General features: G+C 29.0%; 4 protein-coding genes across 6 annotated transcripts in view; 2 read left to right on the forward strand and 2 right to left on the reverse strand.

Moving 5' to 3' along the window:
* Positions 1-4,308, forward strand: part of LOC108574713 (DNA topoisomerase I, mitochondrial) — a 5,099-nt gene extending 791 nt beyond the window's left edge. The window contains exons 3-12 of the mRNA XM_017937339.1: positions 66-459; positions 533-846; positions 918-1,066; positions 1,164-1,370; positions 1,441-1,608; positions 1,696-1,787; positions 2,143-3,116; positions 3,203-3,651; positions 3,740-3,876; positions 3,966-4,308. Of these exons, the coding sequence (XP_017792828.1) occupies positions 66-459; positions 533-846; positions 918-1,066; positions 1,164-1,370; positions 1,441-1,608; positions 1,696-1,787; positions 2,143-3,116; positions 3,203-3,651; positions 3,740-3,876; positions 3,966-4,068 (2,987 nt within the window). The 3' untranslated portion in view covers positions 4,069-4,308. The remainder of the gene's footprint in view (positions 1-65; positions 460-532; positions 847-917; positions 1,067-1,163; positions 1,371-1,440; positions 1,609-1,695; positions 1,788-2,142; positions 3,117-3,202; positions 3,652-3,739; positions 3,877-3,965) is intronic.
* A 3,789-nt stretch (positions 4,309-8,097) lies between these two features.
* Positions 8,098-14,060, reverse strand: LOC108574718 (eukaryotic translation initiation factor 4E-binding protein Mextli). Of its 3 annotated transcripts, none has more exons than XM_017937346.1 (11): positions 13,980-14,060; positions 12,718-12,836; positions 12,377-12,517; positions 12,120-12,289; positions 11,855-12,050; positions 11,523-11,594; positions 10,608-10,668; positions 10,240-10,528; positions 9,907-10,159; positions 9,715-9,836; positions 8,098-8,266 (listed from the first exon to the last, which is right to left on the reverse strand). In XM_017937346.1, the coding sequence occupies exons 2-11, from the start codon at positions 12,824-12,826 to the stop codon at positions 8,162-8,164; spliced, it is 1,518 nt and encodes a 505-aa protein (XP_017792835.1). In that variant the 5' UTR covers positions 12,827-12,836; positions 13,980-14,060; the 3' UTR covers positions 8,098-8,161. The 3 variants fall into 3 exon arrangements, with proteins under 3 accessions (XP_017792835.1, XP_017792836.1, XP_017792837.1); XM_017937347.1 differs by lacking the exon at positions 13,980-14,060 and adding an exon at positions 13,443-13,580; XM_017937348.1 differs by lacking the exon at positions 12,377-12,517.
* A 2,996-nt stretch (positions 14,061-17,056) lies between these two features.
* Positions 17,057-18,833, reverse strand: LOC108574715 (neuroguidin). Its single transcript, XM_017937341.1, has 4 exons — positions 18,760-18,833; positions 17,621-18,146; positions 17,168-17,518; positions 17,057-17,082 (listed from the first exon to the last, which is right to left on the reverse strand). Exons 1-4 carry the CDS (start codon positions 18,766-18,768, stop codon positions 17,057-17,059), a joined length of 912 nt encoding a protein of 303 aa, XP_017792830.1. The 5' UTR covers positions 18,769-18,833.
* Positions 18,834-19,585: 752 nt separating this feature from the next.
* Positions 19,586-22,575, forward strand: LOC108574714 (transmembrane 9 superfamily member 4). Its single transcript, XM_017937340.1, has 10 exons — positions 19,586-19,683; positions 20,089-20,339; positions 20,396-20,545; positions 20,611-20,766; positions 20,842-21,116; positions 21,200-21,418; positions 21,493-21,650; positions 21,735-21,994; positions 22,084-22,267; positions 22,336-22,575. The coding sequence occupies exons 1-10, from the start codon at positions 19,681-19,683 to the stop codon at positions 22,573-22,575; spliced, it is 1,896 nt and encodes a 631-aa protein (XP_017792829.1). The 5' UTR covers positions 19,586-19,680.
* The last annotated feature ends 431 nt before the right edge of the window (positions 22,576-23,006 follow it).

The raw sequence follows: 23,006 nt of genomic DNA on the forward strand, positions 1-23,006 counted from the left end.
TAATGATTGATTTTTTTCATAAAAATTTTGAATTGTGATTAAAATGTTATGCATTATATTTTTAGATGCTCATATAAATGGCATGTCAAATGGTTTTGACAAAAAAAGGGAACATAAATCTGAACATAGGGATAAAGACAAGGAACGATCTCATAAATCAGACCATAAGGATAAAGAGAGAAGCAAAGAAAAAGATAGAAATCATAAAAGTGAACACAGAGATAAAGAAAAAGACAGACATAAACATAGTTCCAGTTCTATTAAAGAAAAAGATAAACATGAGAGCAGCAATAGTAACAAAGACAAGGATAAGGATAGGAAAAGTAGCTCATCATCAAGTAAGGATAAAGATCATAAAAGCAGCAGTTCCTCAAGTAAAGATAAAGAGAAAGATAAAAGCAAGGATAAAGAACATCATCATAAATCTAGTTCTAGTTCCAGTTCTAAGGATAAAGAGCGGTAGAAATCTTTTAATATAGTTTTGAATTTAATATATAGTATTTTGTTTACATAAAAAAAAACTATGTTACAGGCATCATAGTAGTTTGAAGGATAAAGAAAGCAAAGAGAAAGACAAAGACAAAAGCAAGGATAAGGATAAATATAAGCACAGTTTAAGTTCAAGTTCTGGAGACAAGGATAAGGATAAAAGTGTCTCCAAAGATAAAGATAAAGAGAGAAAACATTCATCAGAGAAGGACAAGGAAAGACATTCCACATCTCGTGCAAATGACAAGGAAAAGCATCGCTCTTCTGAAAAAGATAAAGTAAAGCATAGTGTATCCAACAAAGATAAACACCGTCATGATAAAGACAAAGATCGACATCGTCATGACAAAGAAAAATGTGAGTTATAGCGCTCAGTGTATAGTGAAACTGTAATTATAAATTACATTTTTGTTTAATTTTATTTGCAGCAAAACATAGGGAAGATAAAGATAAGAAGGATAAGGAAAAAGAAGAAATTAAGTTAAAGGAAGAGGTAATGGATGTGAAACCTAATCACATAAAAAATGAAGAATTTCATTATGATGTTGATCAGATGTTGAAGCAAGAATTAAAGGAGGTATACATATATGTTTTTTTATGTTATATTTTTCCTTAGTCTTGAAATCAATAAATTGTAGCAATAAAGCAGTTTAAAATAGCAAATTACGCTGTAGGAACCTGTGTCGCAAATTGAACCTGAGGATGATGATGACAGTGGTGGAGAGCAACCACTATATATTAAGGAAGAAGAGGATGAAGAAGAACCTGTTAAAGAAGAAGAAGGTAGTATGGATTCATCTGATGGAAATGATACAAGACTTTCAGATCTCCATAATACAACTATTAAAACTGAAGAAGAATCAGATGAAGATATGCCATTAGTAGGTTAAATTCATATTGTACTTTCAACATTTAAAAAACTGTATTTTATATATCATAACTATCATATAGAGTGCAAGATCATCCTTGGTCCCCACAAGAGTTAAAAGACGTCTTGGGTCAGATGAAGAGGAAGATGTTCCACTTTTTGCACGCAAAAAGTCCAAAAAAAGTGAAACAAAAACAAAGAAAAAGAAACGAAAACATAAAGATGACGATGATGACGAAGAAACTGAACAAGTAATGCTCTATGCTGCATATGTTTACAACATAACTTTGTAGTATGAATTGGATTTAAGAAGTGGTTATAATTTGATCTTTTTACAGAAACCAAAGAAAAAAAGCGCTAGGGCATCAAAAGGAGAAAATTCAAGTCCAAGAAAGAGAAAAAAAGAAGAAGAACAAGAAGTTTGGAAATGGTAAAAATTTTTTTATCATTTGAAACTCCCGCGAAAATAGATCCGTGCAGAAATAAGGTTATGTGACTTAACCTTTATTTGTAAATTCGGTATGATAAAACATGATTTAAATATATGTACATACATATAAATTTTTTAAGTTAGATATGTTTAAAATTACTAGAATTATTGGAATACTTACTACAAAAATTTTACTTTTTAATTGTAGTAAAAAATGTTGTGTTAAATCCAAAATTTTTAAACGTGTATGTGTTTTGAGGTTACGTGTTGCTGTCATGTAATATGCTCTTAAGATTATCCTATTAAAATTAAAAAATAAACAGTGTAAAATAAAAATAAATGAAAATTATTTTAGGTGGGAAGAAGAAAAGAAAAACGATGGAACAAAGTGGACATTTTTAGAGCATAAAGGACCAGTATTTGCACCTCCGTATGAACCACTTCCACCTGACATAAAATTTTATTATAATGGAAAAGAAATGAAATTAAGCCAAGATGCAGAGGAAGTTGCAACTTTCTATGCACGCATGTTAGATCATGATTATACTACAAAACCGGCGTTTAATACTAATTTTTTCCATGATTGGAGGGAAGTAATGACTGAATCAGAAAGGACTAAAATAGTTGATTTAAGTAAATGTAATTTTAAAGAAATGCATGCATATTTTCTTCAAAAAAGTGAAGAGCGAAAAGCAATGACGAAAGAAGAGAAACAAAAGATAAAGGAAACAAATGAAGAAATTCAAAAAGAATATGGTTTTTGTACCATTGATGGACACAAAGAAAAAATAGGTAATTTCAAAATTGAACCTCCTGGTTTATTTAGAGGTCGTGGTGAGCACCCTAAAATGGGTAAATTAAAAAGAAGAGTTATGCCTGAAGATATTCTTATCAATTGTTCCAATGACTCTAACATACCAAAGCCACCACCAGGCCATAAGTGGAAAGAAATTCGGCACGACCCTAGTGTTACTTGGCTTGCATCATGGACAGAAAATATTCAAGGACAAGTGAAATATGTTATGCTTAATCCATCAAGTAAACTTAAAGGAGAAAAAGATTGGCAAAAGTATGAGACTGCTAGAAAATTAGCACAATCAATAGATAAAATTCGTGCTGAATATAGAGAAGATTGGAAAAGTAAGGAAATGCGTATAAGACAAAGAGCTGTTGCGTTATATTTTATAGATAAATTAGCTCTCAGAGCTGGTAATGAAAAGGATGAAGATCAAGCAGATACCGTAGGTTGTTGCTCTTTGCGAGTAGAACACATTACATTGCATGAGCAAAAAGATGGAAAGGAGTATGTAGTTGTATTTGATTTCTTAGGTATGTTTAGTTATTTTTTTAATAAAATCAGATAGGAATACAATCCTAGTTATATGTACGTGTGTTTTATTTTACTACATTTGTAGGTAAAGATTCTATAAGGTATTATAATGAAGTGCCAGTAGAAAAAAGAGTATTCAAAAATTTACAACTTTTTATGGAAAATAAATCACCAAGTGATGATCTATTTGATCGTCTTAATACAACTGTTATGAATAAACATTTAAATGAATTAATGGAAGGTCTTACTGCTAAAGTATTCAGAACATATAATGCTTCGTGGACATTACAGCAACAATTAGATAAAATAACAAATCCTGATGAGTCAGAAGCAGAAAAAATTTTAACATATAATAGAGCAAATCGAGCTGTTGCAATACTATGTAATCACCAACGTTCAGTGCCTAAAACACATGCGAAATCTATGGAAAATCTAAAAGCAAAAATAGAGGCTAAAAAGCAAGCTATAAATGATGCAGAACTTGCTGTAAAGGATGCTAAGCAAGACGCAAAACATGGATCTGTTAAAGAAAAAGTGTATGTTAATTATAAGTTTAATTATTTAGAGTTTAAGAGTTATAAATATCCTATTGTACACGTATTGTTACAGTGTGTATGAAAAGAAGAAGAAGACACTTGACAAATTAAAGGAACAGCTGACGAAGCTTGAAGTTCAAGCAACAGATAAGGAGGAAAATAAAGAAATCGCATTAGGCACCTCCAAACTGAATTATCTAGATCCTAGAATTACTGTGGCATGGTATTTTTAATTCCACTTTTCTTGTATACAAAACATTATTTAGTCAAAATTTAGTAATAAAATATCATTTTTTTTTTTTTACTGTTTAGGTGTAAGAAGAATAACGTCTCTATCGACAAGATATATAATAAAACCCAAAGGGATAAATTTAGATGGGCAATAGACATGGCAGGACCTGACTATGTATTTTAACACCGTGGAAGATTGATTATTACAAAGAATAACTCCCACTGATTGTATTTAGTGAATTTTTCGTTGAAATAATTGGGAGAAAAGTAATGGTATAATTTTCTATATTTACAAAAGATAAATGTGAGAATGCGGAGACATATTTTATATAGAACACTGCGTTAAATTTCGGTACAGACTTTATATTCAGTATGTAATCGACACATGTAGTTTCGAATTGATCGCTTAGCAAACATTGCGTGAAAAATTTTAGTGGTCGCATTTGTATGTAGGCGTTTAATTGATCTTATAAATACTAGAATTGAAAATTGAATAGTTTGACAAAAATTTAAATTCTTTAGGTAGAAATTTATAATATTTGAGAATTGCAAAGGCAAGATTTGTGCAAGTAATCTAAATTTGGAGGACATAGCTCAGAGTCACTTCATTAGAACAGAAATTTTACGACCTCTGAATTTAGAAATGCACAATAAGCATGGGCTGTTGCATTGTAAATAGAATTATCCATGAAAACTTTGCCAGCCGATGAAAGAAAAAAGGTATATATGTGTATTAGGTCTATGAAAACGCGTCTGCCGAATGAGCAGCTAATTTTATATTCCTTTAATTTGACTTTTCTTATAAATGTATAGTATCATCAATGAAAAGTTATTTGTATTACGCATTATGACATTCTGAAATATTAGAGTCTTACGCTCTACGTGAATTTTTTAGTGTAAAATTTATTAAATTGATATTGTGGTTAGTAACTTTGATTGGAATATACTGTCCCAAAAAATAATTATTATGATATAGTAATGTATTTAAAAAGTAAATCATCGCTTTTAGCGATTTATGTTTTATAAAACAATGTTTAGACTATAATAAATGTGAACACAGTGTATCCTTAACATTTTTTAAATATTTGTACACTTAAAAACCTTGTGATCATCATGGTACAGAATACTATAAAAAAACCTACTGATTTCAATATGTTAGAAATTAGTTGTCACACTCATACATACTTAGCTGAGTTCTGTTTAAAAGTTTCATTCATAATGAATTATTGTCATTCTAGTAAGTATAAATCCATACTTAGTAGCAAAATACTCGAATTTGTTGAAATATTTTTTCAAAATTCTTGACTATATATAATGTATATCTGTCGATCATTTGTACAAGATATTCTTCTACATTAAAAGAATATCTTTGTTTATGTGACTAATGGGACTCAAATTATACATTAGTGTCTGAGAGTATGAGATCTTATTTTAATCTGTTATAAGTAAATCATATCTAGAATAAATCAAGCTATTTGCCTATTTATCTTGGAATGTAGAACAGGGACGAGTAATAATTTTCAATAGCTTCGAATATATTAATTTTAAATAGGTTGTAGATTCCAAAGTAAATGTATTAATTCTTTCACAGTTATATTCATTTATCCTAATGAATTTGATGTTGGTTACTCGTCGCTGACAAGATATTCCTACGACTCTGTGTTGTATGCATATAAATGTACACGATCTTTTACACCCATACTTATATATAAATGTATATTTAAGGAAGCTGCAATGATACAATGATACGAATATGTAATCAGAATAGTGGTTCTTTATAACTTTCATTTTAAAGCATTACTAATCATATGTTAGTACATTTTATTTAAAACTATGGAATATAAACTAATGCGTTTTAAGAAACGTTGTAATGTTATTGAAGACCACTATTCTCACAAAACTGCCAATTATTGTGCGATGAATCGTATAATTTAATCGTCTGCTGTGCTACAGAACTAGTTTCTGAGATCCAGATCAATTTAGTAGGTTTCCAGTTTCATTAATAATTAAAAAAAAGAAATAGTATTTCACTTATTTCGAACACTACTATTTAAAATAGTAAACTCTTATAATGTATAATATATTTTTATATTACTTTTTTCCGAATACTGATGATTATGAACTTTACTGTACATGAAACTGGTACTGTATATCAGACTAAATTAATTTATACGATGATCAAGTAGACTGAATTTAAGATACATTTGTGCATATATATGTCACATTGTTCTTAATTTACTTTATTAAAATCATTTGCAATATAGAAATTAGTGACTAATTAACATGACATATTATAATGAAATACAATCAGTAAGTAGGCCTCGGATATCAAATGTTTTATGCACATAACATCAAATAATATAACATTTTTAACTTTTACAAGAAGTGAAGATAAAAATACAATCGACATCTAGTACAATGAAGTCAGCACAAATTGAAGGTGTATGTATATTTCGGACATTATCATTTCTATACGATACTGGAGTAATAAAACATATAGTGCCGAAGGAATAGTTGATTTATTTATATAACCACTTTATTTTTAAATGTTTGCGTATGTTCGACTCACAGAAAAATGATTCAAAATAACAAACGTTTATTGCATTTTAAGGTGAAAAAAATAGAATTGGATAATACCCTTTATTTTTACTGGTTTATTATTAAAGAGCAAAGTACAATAATATACTATTATATTACTGTTACAGTTAGTGATGATAGAAATAAATTATTAATAATTTAAATGAAATAATCATGTAAATTTGTAATAAATATTAAAGATGTAAAAACATACAAACATAACGTCCCATATGTGTGTAATACGATTTAGTCCCAAATCAAATAAATATTAAATATGTTTTTTTAATGGAAGTTTCAAGCCAGAAAATAATTAAAACATATAAACAACATGATTTGCAAGTTCAAACAGTACATATACCAAAAGTAAAACTTAGAATCAAACTATAATCGAAAAAGCATAAAAGTACAGTTGTAATTTACATTCTGGCTAATGAAACATTCGTAATAAATATTGTAAACTTTAATTGAAAGGAGAGAAGTAATAACGTAACAAAAACTTCCCTATTGAAGTACAATTTTAGATGTAACAAAAACAAACTCGTGAATTAATGACGGTACGAATATTTCTTTATGTAGTATTAAAAACTAACGCTAGTCATTAATTACACAAAAATCAGCTCGAAAGCAAGGAAATGTTTTTATCTCTCCGTACAATTAATAGTACATACTACATAGTACCATTGTTTTAGTATATAAAATATAAAATGTCGATTTAAGATTAAATGAAATTTTTTTTTGGTTATTATGTCACAGCAGAGTAATTACCAAAATGGTAGTTCCTACTTTAAAAAGGTAGACTAGACTATGCTAAATCACTATTCCGTTACGTTTATTATGCGTAACAAAATAAATATTATGCGTGAAAAATTATGGCATTCTTTGAATGCTTATATAAATTAGGTTCTAAAATGTTAAATCTAACTTCAATTGTAATACCAATTAACATCCATTTGTTAGTGGAATTATACATTTTTCAATAAAAAATTTCTTTTCTTTATTCTATATCTAAATTATCCAATCTACGTTGAAAATTACCAACAGAAATGCTGTTATTTTTCAATTGTATTCAATTATTGTAAGTTGAATAAATAATATTTTTAAGAGTACTGAAATTTGATCTATCATACTAAAAATATAAAAACCTTTTATTGTCTTTCGTGTTTCAATGAATTGTTTCAACTTCAATAATTATAATAGCAGTAATAAGAATAATAGTGATAATAATAAAGATAATAAAATTTGTTCCATTTACAACGAAACATAAAACGGTACATTTATGTACCTATAAAGCTGACTAAGAATATTTGCATGCATTTGATTAAGTAAAATTGAATAGCAATTTGTAGCGAACTTCGCGAATTTGCGGCGTGAGTTTAATACAAAAGCATAAATGCTTAATAAAATATCAAAATTATTTTGAAAACAATTAGATTTAAACACGCATAAAATTTGTAAATAGCTCTTATCTCGATATTTATACTAGTTATTTTGTATTGCTATAATTGAATTGAGCAATACATGTTATTTTACTCACAGATTATTATGCATTTACTTGTGAGTCCGTATATTTTGTATATTCGTCCATTTACGAACATTATACTGAGTTTGTTTTTGAAAATTTATCACAATACATCGAGATAAAGATCGATGTAGATTAATACATACAATTTCATGATGATCAAAACATAAATTTTTCAGTTTCATTCTGGATCAGTTTCTCCTTCTCCAATCGGCAATATTGTAACAAGTCCAGCAGCTGCTACTTTAGCTTTATATGTCTCCGGTTCGAACCAGCGAATCGGTTCCTGTCAAATAAAATCAATGTTGAACTACATAATTGTCAATAATATAACATTATTAAATAATAAACATGACAGTTCTACTTTACCTTGAAATGTTGTTATAAGCAGCATGCTTTGAATTTGTAAAGCAAGTGTTAAATGATGTATGTAAGTGCATGCCTTCTTAGTGTAGTAACACAAATTTTTTTCAGATTTAAATTTAAGTAAAATAGGAAGTTGTCACACTTTCGTTATAATATATATGCACTGTATTATTTTTAAAAATATAAAGTAAAAATGTTTTATTATCTTTAAAATCTCATAAAAGTGTTATACAATAATATTCACTATATAAATTGTTTTTAATCTCTTATGTTGTTTATAAAATTTAATACCCTTTCTCGCATACTTCTAAAATAATAAAAATTACAATAACGTTTTCTTAAACACATTTAATAGCAAACTATGTAATATCAAAGCAAATCATAATGTTTATGAAATATAAAAACAATAAGTACTTAAGAGAATATAAAATTTAAGATCATACAATTCATAACAAACACAACATAATACATTTTCGCTTTTAATCTTTAGTATATACGATTAACCGTATTTTCAGTTACTTAAAAAAGAAAAATATTGAGATCATTTTTACTTTTCAAATATAAAATAAAAGAATTTATTTAAAGAAAATTAACTTTTTATAGATTTTCTAATGATACTGTATAATATAAAACTCTAATTTATCTAACAAAATAGATATATTGTACTAATGCAATAAAGTTCAATAATAAAAATACTAATTAATACATTAGTACAATTTGCGTATTAGTACAGACTGGAGGCAAGTTATTATTTTAAATAGATAATTATTAAATAACACAAAAAACAAATCTTACATGTAACGAATTGTCTAAATAATACTGACAAAATAAATTTTTTGGTCAGAACTGTCAAATATCACATAATTCGTAATAGTAACATCAAATTTTTGGTTTAAGTACATACACAACTTATGTGTGAATCTACTAGCGTATGTTTTTTTTATAAACATATCAATTGAATTATTGACTTTGTAATTTAATGTATATAAAGAAATTAAAATAATTCTAAAATGAAGTTCGATCTTTCTGACGAATATTAATTATTATACAATTATACTTTCATTAAAATTGTCCCTGATTAATGCAAGAAATCTGTTTCTGCTTGATGCTATCATGCTATGATTTACTATCACCCTTTCTAATAATATTACAGGAACTAATATCCTAACACGAGTATTTTTTAAATGCAATGAATAAAAACGTAACAGTCATTTTAGCGTCAGTACATTCCAGCATAGGAGATAAATGTAACTTCAAAACATAGTTAAATTAATTTCGAGGCGTTAATCTTGTATCATCTTGCAAAGAAGATTAGTAAGTAACACTGTTGTACATCAGGTGATTAGCATTGGTATCACATTGATGTACCTTGCGAACAATGTTGGGACATTCCTTTTGAATGCGAGCCCAATCTGCAGGTGGCCGCTTAGCGTAAGGGCCTGTTGAACACAGCAACAAAAACTCATATGTGAGTTCTCTGACTTCTGGAACTAAATATAATTTTATTGAAACATTATTTTTTGCATTTGAAAAATTTAAATAATCATTTGGAACAGTTACCTTCCTGAGTTGCTGAATTTTGTTCAGAAATTATGCGGGGTTTATAAGTTTCTTCACTTTCTGAAGTCGCAGCGCTATCCATATTTAGCTCTCGGGTTATTTCATTTGTATTACTTGGAGTTAAGGACGTTTTCTGTGTACTGGAAGACGAGACTGAATAAGGAGATTCTTCTTCGAAATTGAAGTATTCTATACCACTTGTGAAATTTTCAGAATCGCCCAAAAAGTATTCGTCTAGGACTAGCTTTGCAGTCTGATGTAAATAATACTTATGTTAAAAATATATTAAGTAATGATGTATAATTTATGGTCTTAGTACATAAGAATCATTACCCTAACAAGATCAAGATTGCATCCTGTAATCTTCAGAGATTGATTACCAACAGTAACCGTATATTTATATTCGCCTATACTGGCGTCGTTGGTGGAGAAGCTGTGGAGGAGTGAACTTCGTAAACGAGAATTTTGCTGTTGATGTTGCAATCGATTACTTTCATCCGATGCACTACTATTTAATGAGGAGCTAGAACCACCCATAGCTCCTTTTTCTCCTCCACCTTGCTCCAATCTCACCGGTGATGCATTTCGTTGAATCGTATCTTTGATCAAATCCTTCGCGTAACTGATATAATAATGATTAAGAAGTACATCAGATATTTGACATTTAAGATATTATCATAGATATTTAAAAATGAACTTACTGTATCTTGTCCTCGGAAGTACCCGTGATTTGGACAAGTCGTTCTTTGGCTCCAGGGTTTACTGTGAAAAAAATATTGTATTAATTGTAATATTTCATAATGTTGATAAAATGTCGAATATTTGTTATCAATAAAAATTTATTTCATAAGTATTCATTTGCATTGTGGTTAATGTGCAATTTGTCAATACAAAATTATGTACCAGTAGTAAGTATGTATTAAGTATAGGCGGTATTCAAACACATCATAAACAGATAATTTATGGATTAAAACATTAAAAAATTCAACATTTAATTGTGTAAACATCTTCCTGAAAAAAAGATAAGAATTTTTATAACTGTAAGCAATTATAAGCAATAAGTAAAATTATATTAAATACATAAAATGTTGAATGGTATTAGAAGAACAAATACTATTCAGCATTTTATACTTATGTAAATGTGATTTAATAAGCTGCAAACAATATGCATACTAATGACAATAAAACGTGACCACAATAAGAACAGTTGTATAGTAAAAAAATTATGTGGGCAATCACACAGCAGAATTTTCACAATATTTTTATTAGGCGATTAAAATAATAACGTATAAAAATATTTCATGCAAAAAAAGATAAAAGTATGTTACAACACAAAATCGTACTTGTGAAACTAAATAAGTATCGTGAATGCCATTTATAATCTATTACCACAATATATATTTATTTTACATGGCGTGATATTATAGAAGAATGAAATCCATTAATTTTTAAGTTTTATTATAAAACAATTTTTAAGCTTTATTAGATTCATACTCTCTTTTGCTATTTTGTAAATGAAGTAGGTATTTTGTTCTATACAATAACATACTTAATAAAATTTGTATATTATAATTATAAAATGATGCTATAAAGCCATCTGCAAATAGTTTGTTTACCTCGCTGGAAGGAGATGATTGTCTGGCTGAGCTCTTCGATCATGTGAACCCGCCGCCCTTTTATTCCCATCACTGTATTTTTGTGCAAATGATTTAGAAGTAGAAACATAATACTTACTACTTACAATAGATGTGAAAAACAGTATATAAAATATAATATTGAAAAACAAAACCAAAAATATAGTGCACTGATAACTTAAAATTAAAATAAACCATTTAAAAATTAAAACATGTAAGCCATATTCTACATTACAATACAACATTTTGCATATATATTTCTGCTGTAATATATGTATTGCTAATTTAACATGAAAATTTTAATCTTTTCTTACCTTTACCAGAATCACTGTTACGTATAACAACTTCATCTTTACAGTAGCTTTTCCCAGGAATACGCGTAGGTTTAACAAATTTGCCACTATTTTTTATAACTTCACCAGGTCCTAAAATAGGTGCTGCAGTAGGTGAAGTCATTGTTGCCATAGGAGATGATAATGCATTTGTAGGAGTGTCAGGAATTGCCTCTGCCTGTTAATGTCATTTAAATTCTTTATAAGCTGTTAAATTTATATCATAAAAAAATATAGTTTAACATACATTATCTAAGTGAGATAATTTCTGTGTGTAATATACATCCATAGAATCAGTGTGACGCCATTGCTTAGCTCTTAATTCTATAAGTTCCAGCAGGTGAACCCTAGTCGTCAAATCTAGTTTTTCGTCTTGACTTCCATTTCTGATCGCCACAAAAGCTCTATCCAGCTGATCTGTGCACCAGGTTACAAAAATTTGAAGTATTAATATCTTAATCAATTATAATCTTTTAATCTTACAATTATTACTTTAAGTTATACCTTTATAAATAGCTTCTAAATGATGAGCATAAAGTTTTAAGTGATTACACATTGTAACCACACTTATTTGCAGCGTTCGATCATGGAAGCCATTAGTTAGTTGCATTGCAACATTATCGATTAAGGACACTATGTCCTCCTCTGTTAAATACAATTTTTAAACTCAATATATGAAAACAAAATATACAAAGATTATTTCAATAAGTTTGATTATAATGTAAACAAAATATTGTAATATAAATGAATAACAGCACAGATATGGAAAAATTTACAAGTTGAAATATAATACAATATATTTGTACAACATATTCTTTTATAGAAATATATTAAATAATAATTACCAGTCGTAATCCGCCCATCGACGGTCGAGTGGCGTTGATTGAGTTTAAGCGGCCGAGGTTTTTCGACTTTCTTGATAGTTCGAGCTCGGTTTAGTTGCGTCGCGGCCATTCTTTACAATCTTAAATAATTAAAAAATTTTTAAAATACATCTTTCACGCAATTAGAAAGCATACGTTTTAAACATGACCTTTCAAAATGTATTTTAACCAACAACATAATATGTATACGATTTTCTAGACGATTTCTCTTTACTTACTATTAAAAGATTTTGTAACATACTTGCTACTCATTAAACAAGCTAGATAATTTGTATAATCAATATTTACACAGATGTTACTTGTACTCTCTAGTAACTTAATACCACTTTAGAGTTGATATTTAAAGAAAAAGAATTTTCTACCGTTAAAAATTTTTAAGAAATAAGAAAATTTCATGATAAAATTGAATCTAAAATTATCGTTGAACTGCGCTATTTCATAAAATTAAATTCTACGAATTATATCCAAATGAAATTAACAAATAATAAGATATGTTTTTCTAATCTAGAAGCAATATCTTTCAGTCATAATGTTTTCTAATCATTTTGAAGAGAGCATTCTTCTAAACCCTCAATGTGTAGTTCTCCGCCGCGGGTGATTTAAAAATAACTACGGCAAGGAGAATGGTTCATGAACAAAATAATGACCAATAGCAAAGGAAAAAACTAAAGATTTAATATACTAACGTGAACTGTAACGGTATTTGTTACAGTTGACGGAGTTGGTGCAAAACGTAAAGTCTTTACAATAGTAGGTTATTTTACTGTAGTCTACGTAGCGACAAAAATAATTTATACGGTACCCATGTGAGCGCCTCTGGCACTTTCGACATCTTGCAAGGAACGTTAGAAGAAGAAGGTAAATGTATAAAGAACAAAGAGAGATGGCAAGCAAAAGAAAGGAGAAAACAGGAGTAGTGGGGGGTGGAAGGGTGCGAGAGCAAGAAGTACAAAGGAAAAAGAGAGAGAAAATATAATGAATTATTTAAGTTTTGTAAAGTATAAGATAAATAATATAGTTAAAATTTCATACGTATAAATTACAAAATATGAAATTATTATGTACCAGTAATTGACATAACTAGCACTAATACAAACTCCGAAATTGTGAAAGCTACAAACTACATCTTGTCAAGACAACATTTGACATTTAGTATCAAACAGATTGTTATACTAAAGCAACAGAATTTACAATTTTATATTTATCGCTGGGAAGAAACTTACCACCACGTCGGCCGTGCCACAGATCAACGACAGGCAGACCGTCTGAAAGAAATCGGTAAGATATGTCGTTGACGTACGTTGCGAAGGTGTATTCAAGTGTCTTAAATTTAAAACGATGATACCAACACGACGTTTAAAATTCACTAGCAAAAGAATCTAGTTGGATGTCGTTTTCCGAACATTCAAATGTGATTTCAAACGGTGTAAGGTAAACTTATTAAATTTATATGAAAAAATTATTGACATTGAAAACATTTTATTCAGTCAGTAAGAAGCATTCTACATGATGATGATGATGATGATGATGATGATGATGATGATGATGATGATGATGATGATGATGATAATGATGATGCTGATCATGATGATAATGATAATATAATAATAATAATAGTAATAATAATAATTATAATCGTAATCATAATAATAATATTAATCCATAATAATTCATTCATAATAACCATTTATAATATACAGGTAATACTCTCTCTCGCGCGCGCGCGCTCTCGCTCTCTCACACACATTGAATTGTCTTAGTACATAAATTACAGAAAATTTATCAATAAATGAAACGTTACATTCTTCAGACTATGAATGTAGTCAATAAATCATTCTTATCTCATTTTTGCTGCAAAGATATTTTGTTTCTCCTTTTAGTTTGGTATTCGGCAGCGTTGTTGGATTTGAAGGACTACTTTAAACTCACTGCCCACAGTAACGTTTACATATTTTGTGCTTCCTTTGTACATTGCTAAAAAATTTGTACCTGCTAAGCAGGTCAGAGATAACAAATCCTAGATACTTCTCTCCATAAGGCATAATATGTTCCATTATATTTCACAACAAAATTACGGTATCAGTAAATATATAAATGAACAATAACACAACAATGTAAACGTAACTGATGCAGTTGTATTATTGTAAATCCATATTTCTATTGATTTGAGGTAGTGTATTCAATGTAATCCTATTACTTTGCTGCTATATGTTGTGTGCGGATATGTGTCTCATATGAATATTCTTCACACCCATACACTTTTACTATAAGTCCAAAATATGCAAAATATGTTAGGAAACTTTATGTTTAATAAACAGATACAATCATAAATCCGTAAATCTTTCAGATTAGATTTCTTCTATTAGTGGCAAACAATGTGATACTTTTTAACAAGTATTTATATAGAGTTCAGAATGTAGAAATGAGGAATATGCACTATGTATATATGTATATATAAATAAATATATACACACACACACTCACACACAAGTGTCAGTATTTTGGACTTACAGTTATTTCAGTTGTAAGTGTGCTTCAAAAATTATCATCTATGTATAAAGTATGAGAAAACTAAATGTCGGGCAAATTTTGAAACCTATTATAATTTTGCATTAATTATTTTGTGCATGCCGTACGTTAAACGAGCATGAGATTTCATAAGTATGCCTTGACATTATTAATCAAAATCTTCCCGCTATTCAGTATTCCAACTTCATTACCAAATACGACAAGGCTGCTGACATTAGGCTTGCTAGCACTTGTAAATAATGCCCAGCAATTGTGCTATTCCGTTAGTTTCTTTAACTATTATTTCATGAATAATTTATCACATTTTAATCGTTTTCACAGATTGAAAAAGAGAGGGCACATGTAACATCATGCATTACCAAGTTGGCTCAATCTATGAACACTTTTGTAAAAAATATAACATCTATGGATGGTTGAGCCCTTGGTTAGCATATAGCGAATTAGTACTTTTGAAGGTAATGCGGATCACTTCTGCAGGAACGAGCACTGGATATAAATATCCATGTATGATCTGTATTAAATGCATTTAACATCATACTTCCTTTACTTTAAAAGGAAACATTGCTTTTGGGTTTAAAAAAATACCCAAAGTTATATCTAATACTTAAAAAATGGAACCTATTTAAGCACAAGAGACGGATACCCCTACAATTTGATTGTACAAACTCTTTATACTATTGCAGAAGTGATTTTCGCTCTAGTCTTCGTATATTAGTTTTTATTTCAATATCACACATACCCCCTCCCTAAGAAACTAAACACAGTAAACTTAAATAGGAATTGAGAAATTGACAATATCAATTTTGAATTTTGACACATTCGTGTTATCCTTATATTACTTTTAATATAAGTTTAACAACTTAACCAAATCAATCTAAAGTTAAAACAACAAATACACAATGTATAAACGCATTGTAAAAAATTAAACTTAACGTAAAATATGACTCACATCGAGATATAATAGCCTCAACAGTTTACCAGGGGAAAAACACAAACGAAACATACATATAATAGTAAAACTATTAACTACTACACTACTCTAAAATAGCGAGAAAATCCTAAGACACGCGATATCGCACGATGAACATTATTCTTAGAAGTTGCAGAATATTTGCAATTTCTAAAGTTATTTTCCCTTATTAAATTTGAATTTTCTAATTCTTGCATTGAATGTCTTGTGATTTTTACGCTTTTGTAACAATTAATTCAATATCATCCCTCCTGCTATGTTACTGGTTTCCTCATCTATAGCTGGAGAATATCTCAAAATAAAGCAGAAAACTTTTCTGCTTTCAACTTGTACGTTTAATTTACAATTTTAAATCTTGGAGCCGAAATCCATTATTTGATTAATTGTGTCACGATTATACGTAATTTTTTTTTATAAGTTAAGCTCGTATGTACCTTGACATTATTTTTCACGTACTTAATATCGTCGGAATATTATTTCCTGTGACTCATGGAATATTTCAACTCCATAGATAAAAATTGATTTTAGACAACAATTAAAGATTAAAATCATTATTAACTATAATTATCAATTACACAATCATTAGTATGTCTTATGTAGTAATAAATTACCATCGTGCTATTTTATTTCACCGTCGACGGTTGTCTTTTATTACTAGTTGTTTATGAGTTATTTAGCTTAACTTATTAACGAGTATTGATGGCATCTGCGTTTGTCAAGAAGAATTGAAGTAAATTTGCATTTTACCTTAATTATTAATGCTGTACGAAATTCAGCTTTTCAAATTTTTATAAAGTTGATTTAATGATGCCGTTTTTTCTTGAAACCTGCAAAAACAATTAAAATCATATTATAAGTGTTAAATTTTAGTAAAAAGTATGCGGACATAATGAATTGAAAGAAATCATTTACTTCTTTTAGCTTTGCCCTTTTTCTGGGTTTTTCTCTTTTTAGCAGATACAGAAGATGATTCCCCAAAAGTTGTAATTTCTTCTCCAAGTGTACCAAGAGTTGTCAATTGGCGACGTCTGTGCTTTTCTTGTTTGTTAACAGGCAAACGTGTCATATAATTTTCTTCATACTCTATCTTCCGTTTATTTTCACGACCTAGACTAGCCTGTTTCTCGCCTAGACCATGTGTATCTTCAATAGGCGCATCTAAGTATTCTTCCTTTAATTCCCTTAAAACAGCACCTGATACTGCACGCCTGCGAGCCCTTTCTCCTGCTTTACGAATTTTTTCTGCAACTGTCTCATCTCCATCTATAATAAAAGTACAAGATATTTAAGCATTATACTTTTTTATATTCTGAAATTACATTATAATTGCATTACTATTGATTATATAAAACCACAGATACTGACCATAATGTACCGCAGCAAGTTTTGGTGGTACATAAATATTAGATTTCCTTGCTTGTGTTGATTTAAAACCATCTACTTTACCATCCTGATCACTATCAGATTCTTCATCATTACTATCAAACGCATCTGGGTTTGCTTTAAAATTAGTTGGATCATCACTGTTAATAGTACCAGTTACAGCAGTCTTAACAAGCTTATCTATTTGATATTTAAGTTTGTGATCTATTGGTCGGATTTTTTCTAGGACAGTTCTGATTTCAATTAAGCGATCAATTGATGGATCTCCTTCTATACGTTCTCCTGAACATTTTCTCAAAACTACATATGTCAAATTAATCAGATAAGAAAGTAACATATGATATTTCATTTCTAGGAAACTAAGACCCTTGTCTGTAGAAATTTCCCCATTTTTAACACGAACTAACATGTTGTCAACAAGTTGATTGACTTGTAAGACATTGGCATTCATCTCCCCAAGCAGACGAAATGCTTGTGGGAGATCTCTTTGTTCCATTTCATCAATTGCCTGTAAACATAATTTTTCATCTTTAAAAATGAGCACTTAATTTAAAATAAAAATTTAAACATGCACATTATGTAATAAAAAAACATTGTAATACCCTCATTGTGGTCATATTTTACTTAAAAATATGAATATTTATAAATAAGTAATTCACAATGAATATTCATTCATAAAATTTTGAATTTTTACTTCATTTTGCAACAAATATCATTTAACAATATCACTTAAAATTTCTATGTCGTCTTACACCGTATTTGACACAAGTCCAGTATTCAAAAATTATTGTGTATTCTATTTATCTCAACATTAATCACATTTTATTCAAAAAAATGAAATACGCGCTAAATTCTGTTCATAAAACTGAAGTGTAACCAATGTTTTTATATAACTTTCGATCGAAAATTTATAGAAAGGCTTAATTTTAAGAAAAATGTCGGACCCGTGGATGTACGGGAAAAAAGCGCAATAATCTGCTGCCATCTTTCCTATTTACTAATGGATGACAACGGAAAAAAAACAATCAAAAATTTCCAATAGACCTGATAGAAAAATGCATTGATTTAGACAATCTGTGTAGAAATTTATGAATATAATATGTTTAAAAGTTTCCACTCACCTGTACCATTGTTCTGAAATAAAAATTAACCGAACAGATGCATATCTAAATAACGTAACTTGTAATTAAACGAGTCCCCACGTGGGACGATATTTTCCTTTTCGGGGGTATATTTTTTCGCTCGGAAAAGCTTGATCAACAGACCTACTATTATGCACTACAAAAGTTCCCATTTTTTATAAAAAGTGAACTCTTGCAAACGTGAAAATAATAATTTTAATGCATTATGAATTTATAATATGTAAATTAAATGTATTAAGTCGATGATTAAGTAATATTTCAGATTTATAAAAGACTCACTTCCTTTCCTTTCGCAAGGATAAAAAATTGCGGGAATTTCAAGAATAAACAATAAAGAATGGTTTTACATGGCGATTAAACGTTTTCAGTATTATACTAAAAATTTGATATATTATTTTTTTCATCAAAATCAATGACAAGTTTGAATAAGAAATGAAATAGCCATTTAAAGAAAAGAAAAAATAAAGTATCAATATATTAAATAAAACTCAAACAGATAAGATTATTATGTAGGAAATGTATTTAATTTTTATTTCATTTTTGCATGTACTGTAAATTTACATGAATACTTACATGTGAACATATATCCGTATATGAACATTATAAACTTTTTCTTATTTTAAACAACTGAATGAACAAATGTAACCAATAATTAGTACTGCGGTGCGGAGAATAATGTATGATTATTTAGCTATAAGTGTAACTAGAAATAAAGCTACTAGGGACTTTCATAAAGAATCATTCTTAGTGTTACTTTACCGACAAATGTTTCGATACAAACTTCACGTTGAAGTAAATTTCATTTTTGACGTGAACGGAGTGGGAACTCTGAGAGTAGCAATCAAGAATAAACTAAGGGGTACGGCGTGGCGCGCCTTTGATGAAAAATAATATTGTAGAATGGTAAATATTATTACTTATTATTTTAGTGAAAAAACTATTAAGATTAAATATTAGAAACTGAAAATACTTATTGTACTGACGTGGCGGTTCTTTTCCGGTATAATATTTTCCAATTTCATAACGAGTGTATTTGTAAAGTACAATTCCATTAGTCCTGTCAAGAACTTAATGACACTGTTTATCATAGTTACGATAAAAATGTTTTATGTATCAATGTTATTAAATTCAGTAATTAGTTAAAATTCGTGAAACATGTATCTAATATGAATAATTGTACGCATTTTTATTTAGAAATAAATTATTCTTGAAATTACCCCTGTTGTAATTATATAGATATTATTAAAAATACTAATTAGTTCAATAGAAATACACATGTATTACATATATTATGTTTTCTTTTGGCAGGGAAGACTAAAGAGAAACAGTGCTATACTTGTCATAATATCCTTATTAATTGAGACAAATGGCTTCTATGTGCCTGGTGTTGCTCCTGTAGAGTTTAAAAGGGGCCAAAAAATTGACGTGAAAGCAGTTAAAATGACCAGTACTCATACACAATTACCATATGAATATTATTCTATTCCTTTTTGTATACCAAAAAAGGGAACTCTCATTTATAAATCAGAAAATTTAGGAGAAGTATTACGTGGTGACAGGTAAGATTTCTTATTTGTTGTATTTTTAGAAACTAATTTGGTTTAATTTTGCATAGGATTGTAAATACACCATATGAAGTATCAATGGCAGAAAACATAACCTGCAGCTTATTATGCCATGGACATAATGATGGGCATATAACATGGAATGAAGAAGAGTCACAGCGTGTCATAGAACGCATTCAACATGATTATACTGTGCACTTGTATGTACATATAGACTTGTATTTTGCCTTAAATGTGCACTTATATAAATTTTATTTGTTCCTAGATTAATTGACAATTTACCAGCAGCAACAAAGAAAGTTCATAAAGATTCAAATAATGTAATTGTATATCATGGATATCGTTTGGGTGGTATTGTGAATGACCAATTCTACATTAATAATTATCTTAAACTAAAATTAAGTTACCATAAATATGGAGAGTTAGTATTAATCATTATACATAATTATATATGCAAATAATATTGCATGTAACTATAATTTTTTACTTTTCACAGAAATGAATTTAGAGTAGTTGGATTTGAAGTAGAAGCTCGCTCAGTTGATGTAAATCAACTAAAGAATGATGGAACTACTTGTATATTGCCTACACATGCAAATCATCAATTTGTTAATCCTAAAGGAACCAAGCTTCTGTTTTTATATTCTGTGGAATGGAGGGAGTCTGATGTAAGTTGGGCAAGCAGATGGGACATATATCTAGGAATGAGTGATGTTGAAATTCATTGGTTTTCAATCATCAATTCTCTTATTGTAGTCCTTTTTCTTTCTGGTAAATATACATTGTATCTTGTGCTTTTAATGTTTTAATCATTTTAAGTTGTATAGACAAAAGGTTCTGATAAAATTCTATAGGAATTCTAACAATGATTATGGTCCGAACTTTGAGGAGGGATATTGCACGCTATAACGCGGGTGAAAGTGACAGTTTAGCAGGCTTAGATGAGACAATTGAAGAAACTGGTTGGAAGCTAGTTCATGGAGATGTATTTCGACCTCCACCAAATCCTCGGTTATTTGCGGCTGTAATAGGCAGTGGAATTCAAATATTTTTTATGGCTTTAATAACAATATGTAAGATTTTTTTGTTATATAAAAAACTCTTGAACTGTCAAACATTTTTATGCTACTTTCTTACATATTTTTAGTTTTTGCCATGTTGGGTATGCTTTCTCCTGCTAGTAGAGGAGCACTTGGAACTTGTGCAATATTTTTGTATGTATCCTCTGGTGTGATAGCGGGATATTTTTCTGCGCGTCTTTATAAAACAATGCGCGGTCGGAAATGGAGAAGAACAGCGTTTTTGGTAAGGATAAAATATATTAGTATATCAAGATAAAGATTGAAAATTAAGATAAAATTTGATATGTCGTTATATTGTTTATTACAGACAGCAACACTTTATCCTGGTATAGTATTTACTACTTGTTTCTTTCTAAATTTTTTTATATGGGGAAAACATAGCTCTGGTGCAGTACCATTTACAACAATGTTAGCACTGTTGTGTTTATGGTTTGGTATATCACTTCCTCTTGTATATCTTGGATATTTCTTTGGATATCGTAAACAGCCTTTTACACATCCTGTAAGAACAAATCAAATTCCCAGACAAGTTCCTGATCAGTTATGGTACATGAATCCAATACTGTGGTATGTTTATGAAATTAATATAATTTACTCAAATATCTACAATTGTGTTTTTATATTAAATTTAAAGTACGTGTTTAAAATTGTTACAGCACACTAATGGCTGGAATTCTTCCCTTTGGCGCTGTTTTTATAGAATTATTTTTCATTTTGACCGCATTATGGGAAAATCAATTTTATTACCTCTTCGGATTTCTGTTTCTTGTTTTTTGCATACTGGTCATCTCTTGTTCTCAAATATCCATAGTTATGGTGTATTTCCAATTATGTGGCGAAGTGAGTATTAGATAGTTATTTTTAATTTCGTTCATAACATACATTTAATGTACTTTATTCATTATTAGGACTATAGATGGTGGTGGAGGAGCTTTATTGTCAGTGGAGGATCAGCTGTATATGTCCTAGCCTATTCAATCTTCTACTTTATGACGAAACTAGAAATAACAGAATTAATCCCAACACTTTTATATTTTGGTTACACTGCATTAATGGTGTTAACATTTTGGTTATTAACAGGTACAATAGGATTCTTTGCAGCTTATGCGTTTATTCGAAAAATATATGCTGCTGTAAAAATAGACTAGTCAAAATAATCATTGACAAGGTCAATGATGGAAGAGAGTAACACTTTTTATGTTACAAGGAATATTTAATTATTTTAAATTAAATATATGAAACCAAAATAGTACAATAGTTTATCTTCACTTTCAATAGGTTAATCTAATTTGATTAAAAATGAGTAATACATTTACCAAATATTACTCATAAATGTTGTAAAAAATAATTTGTTTATAGTAAAAAAATATGTAAAACTTTACGAATGAACAGAAGCAAATTGTGATCTGATAAAATAATGTACAACTTTGTTCACCACATTATTAATGGACAGTTTTAATTTTTTATTGTTTATTAAAACTTAATCGAATATTTCGTTATTATTAAAGTACTTATGGATCATAAAACAGAGTACTACTCAAATTCAATAAAGGATATACATACATATGAAGAAGATGCA

Source organism: Habropoda laboriosa, unplaced genomic scaffold (assembly GCF_001263275.1).
Source record: "Habropoda laboriosa isolate 0110345459 unplaced genomic scaffold, ASM126327v1 scaffold223, whole genome shotgun sequence".
NCBI lineage: Eukaryota > Metazoa > Arthropoda > Insecta > Hymenoptera > Apidae > Habropoda > Habropoda laboriosa.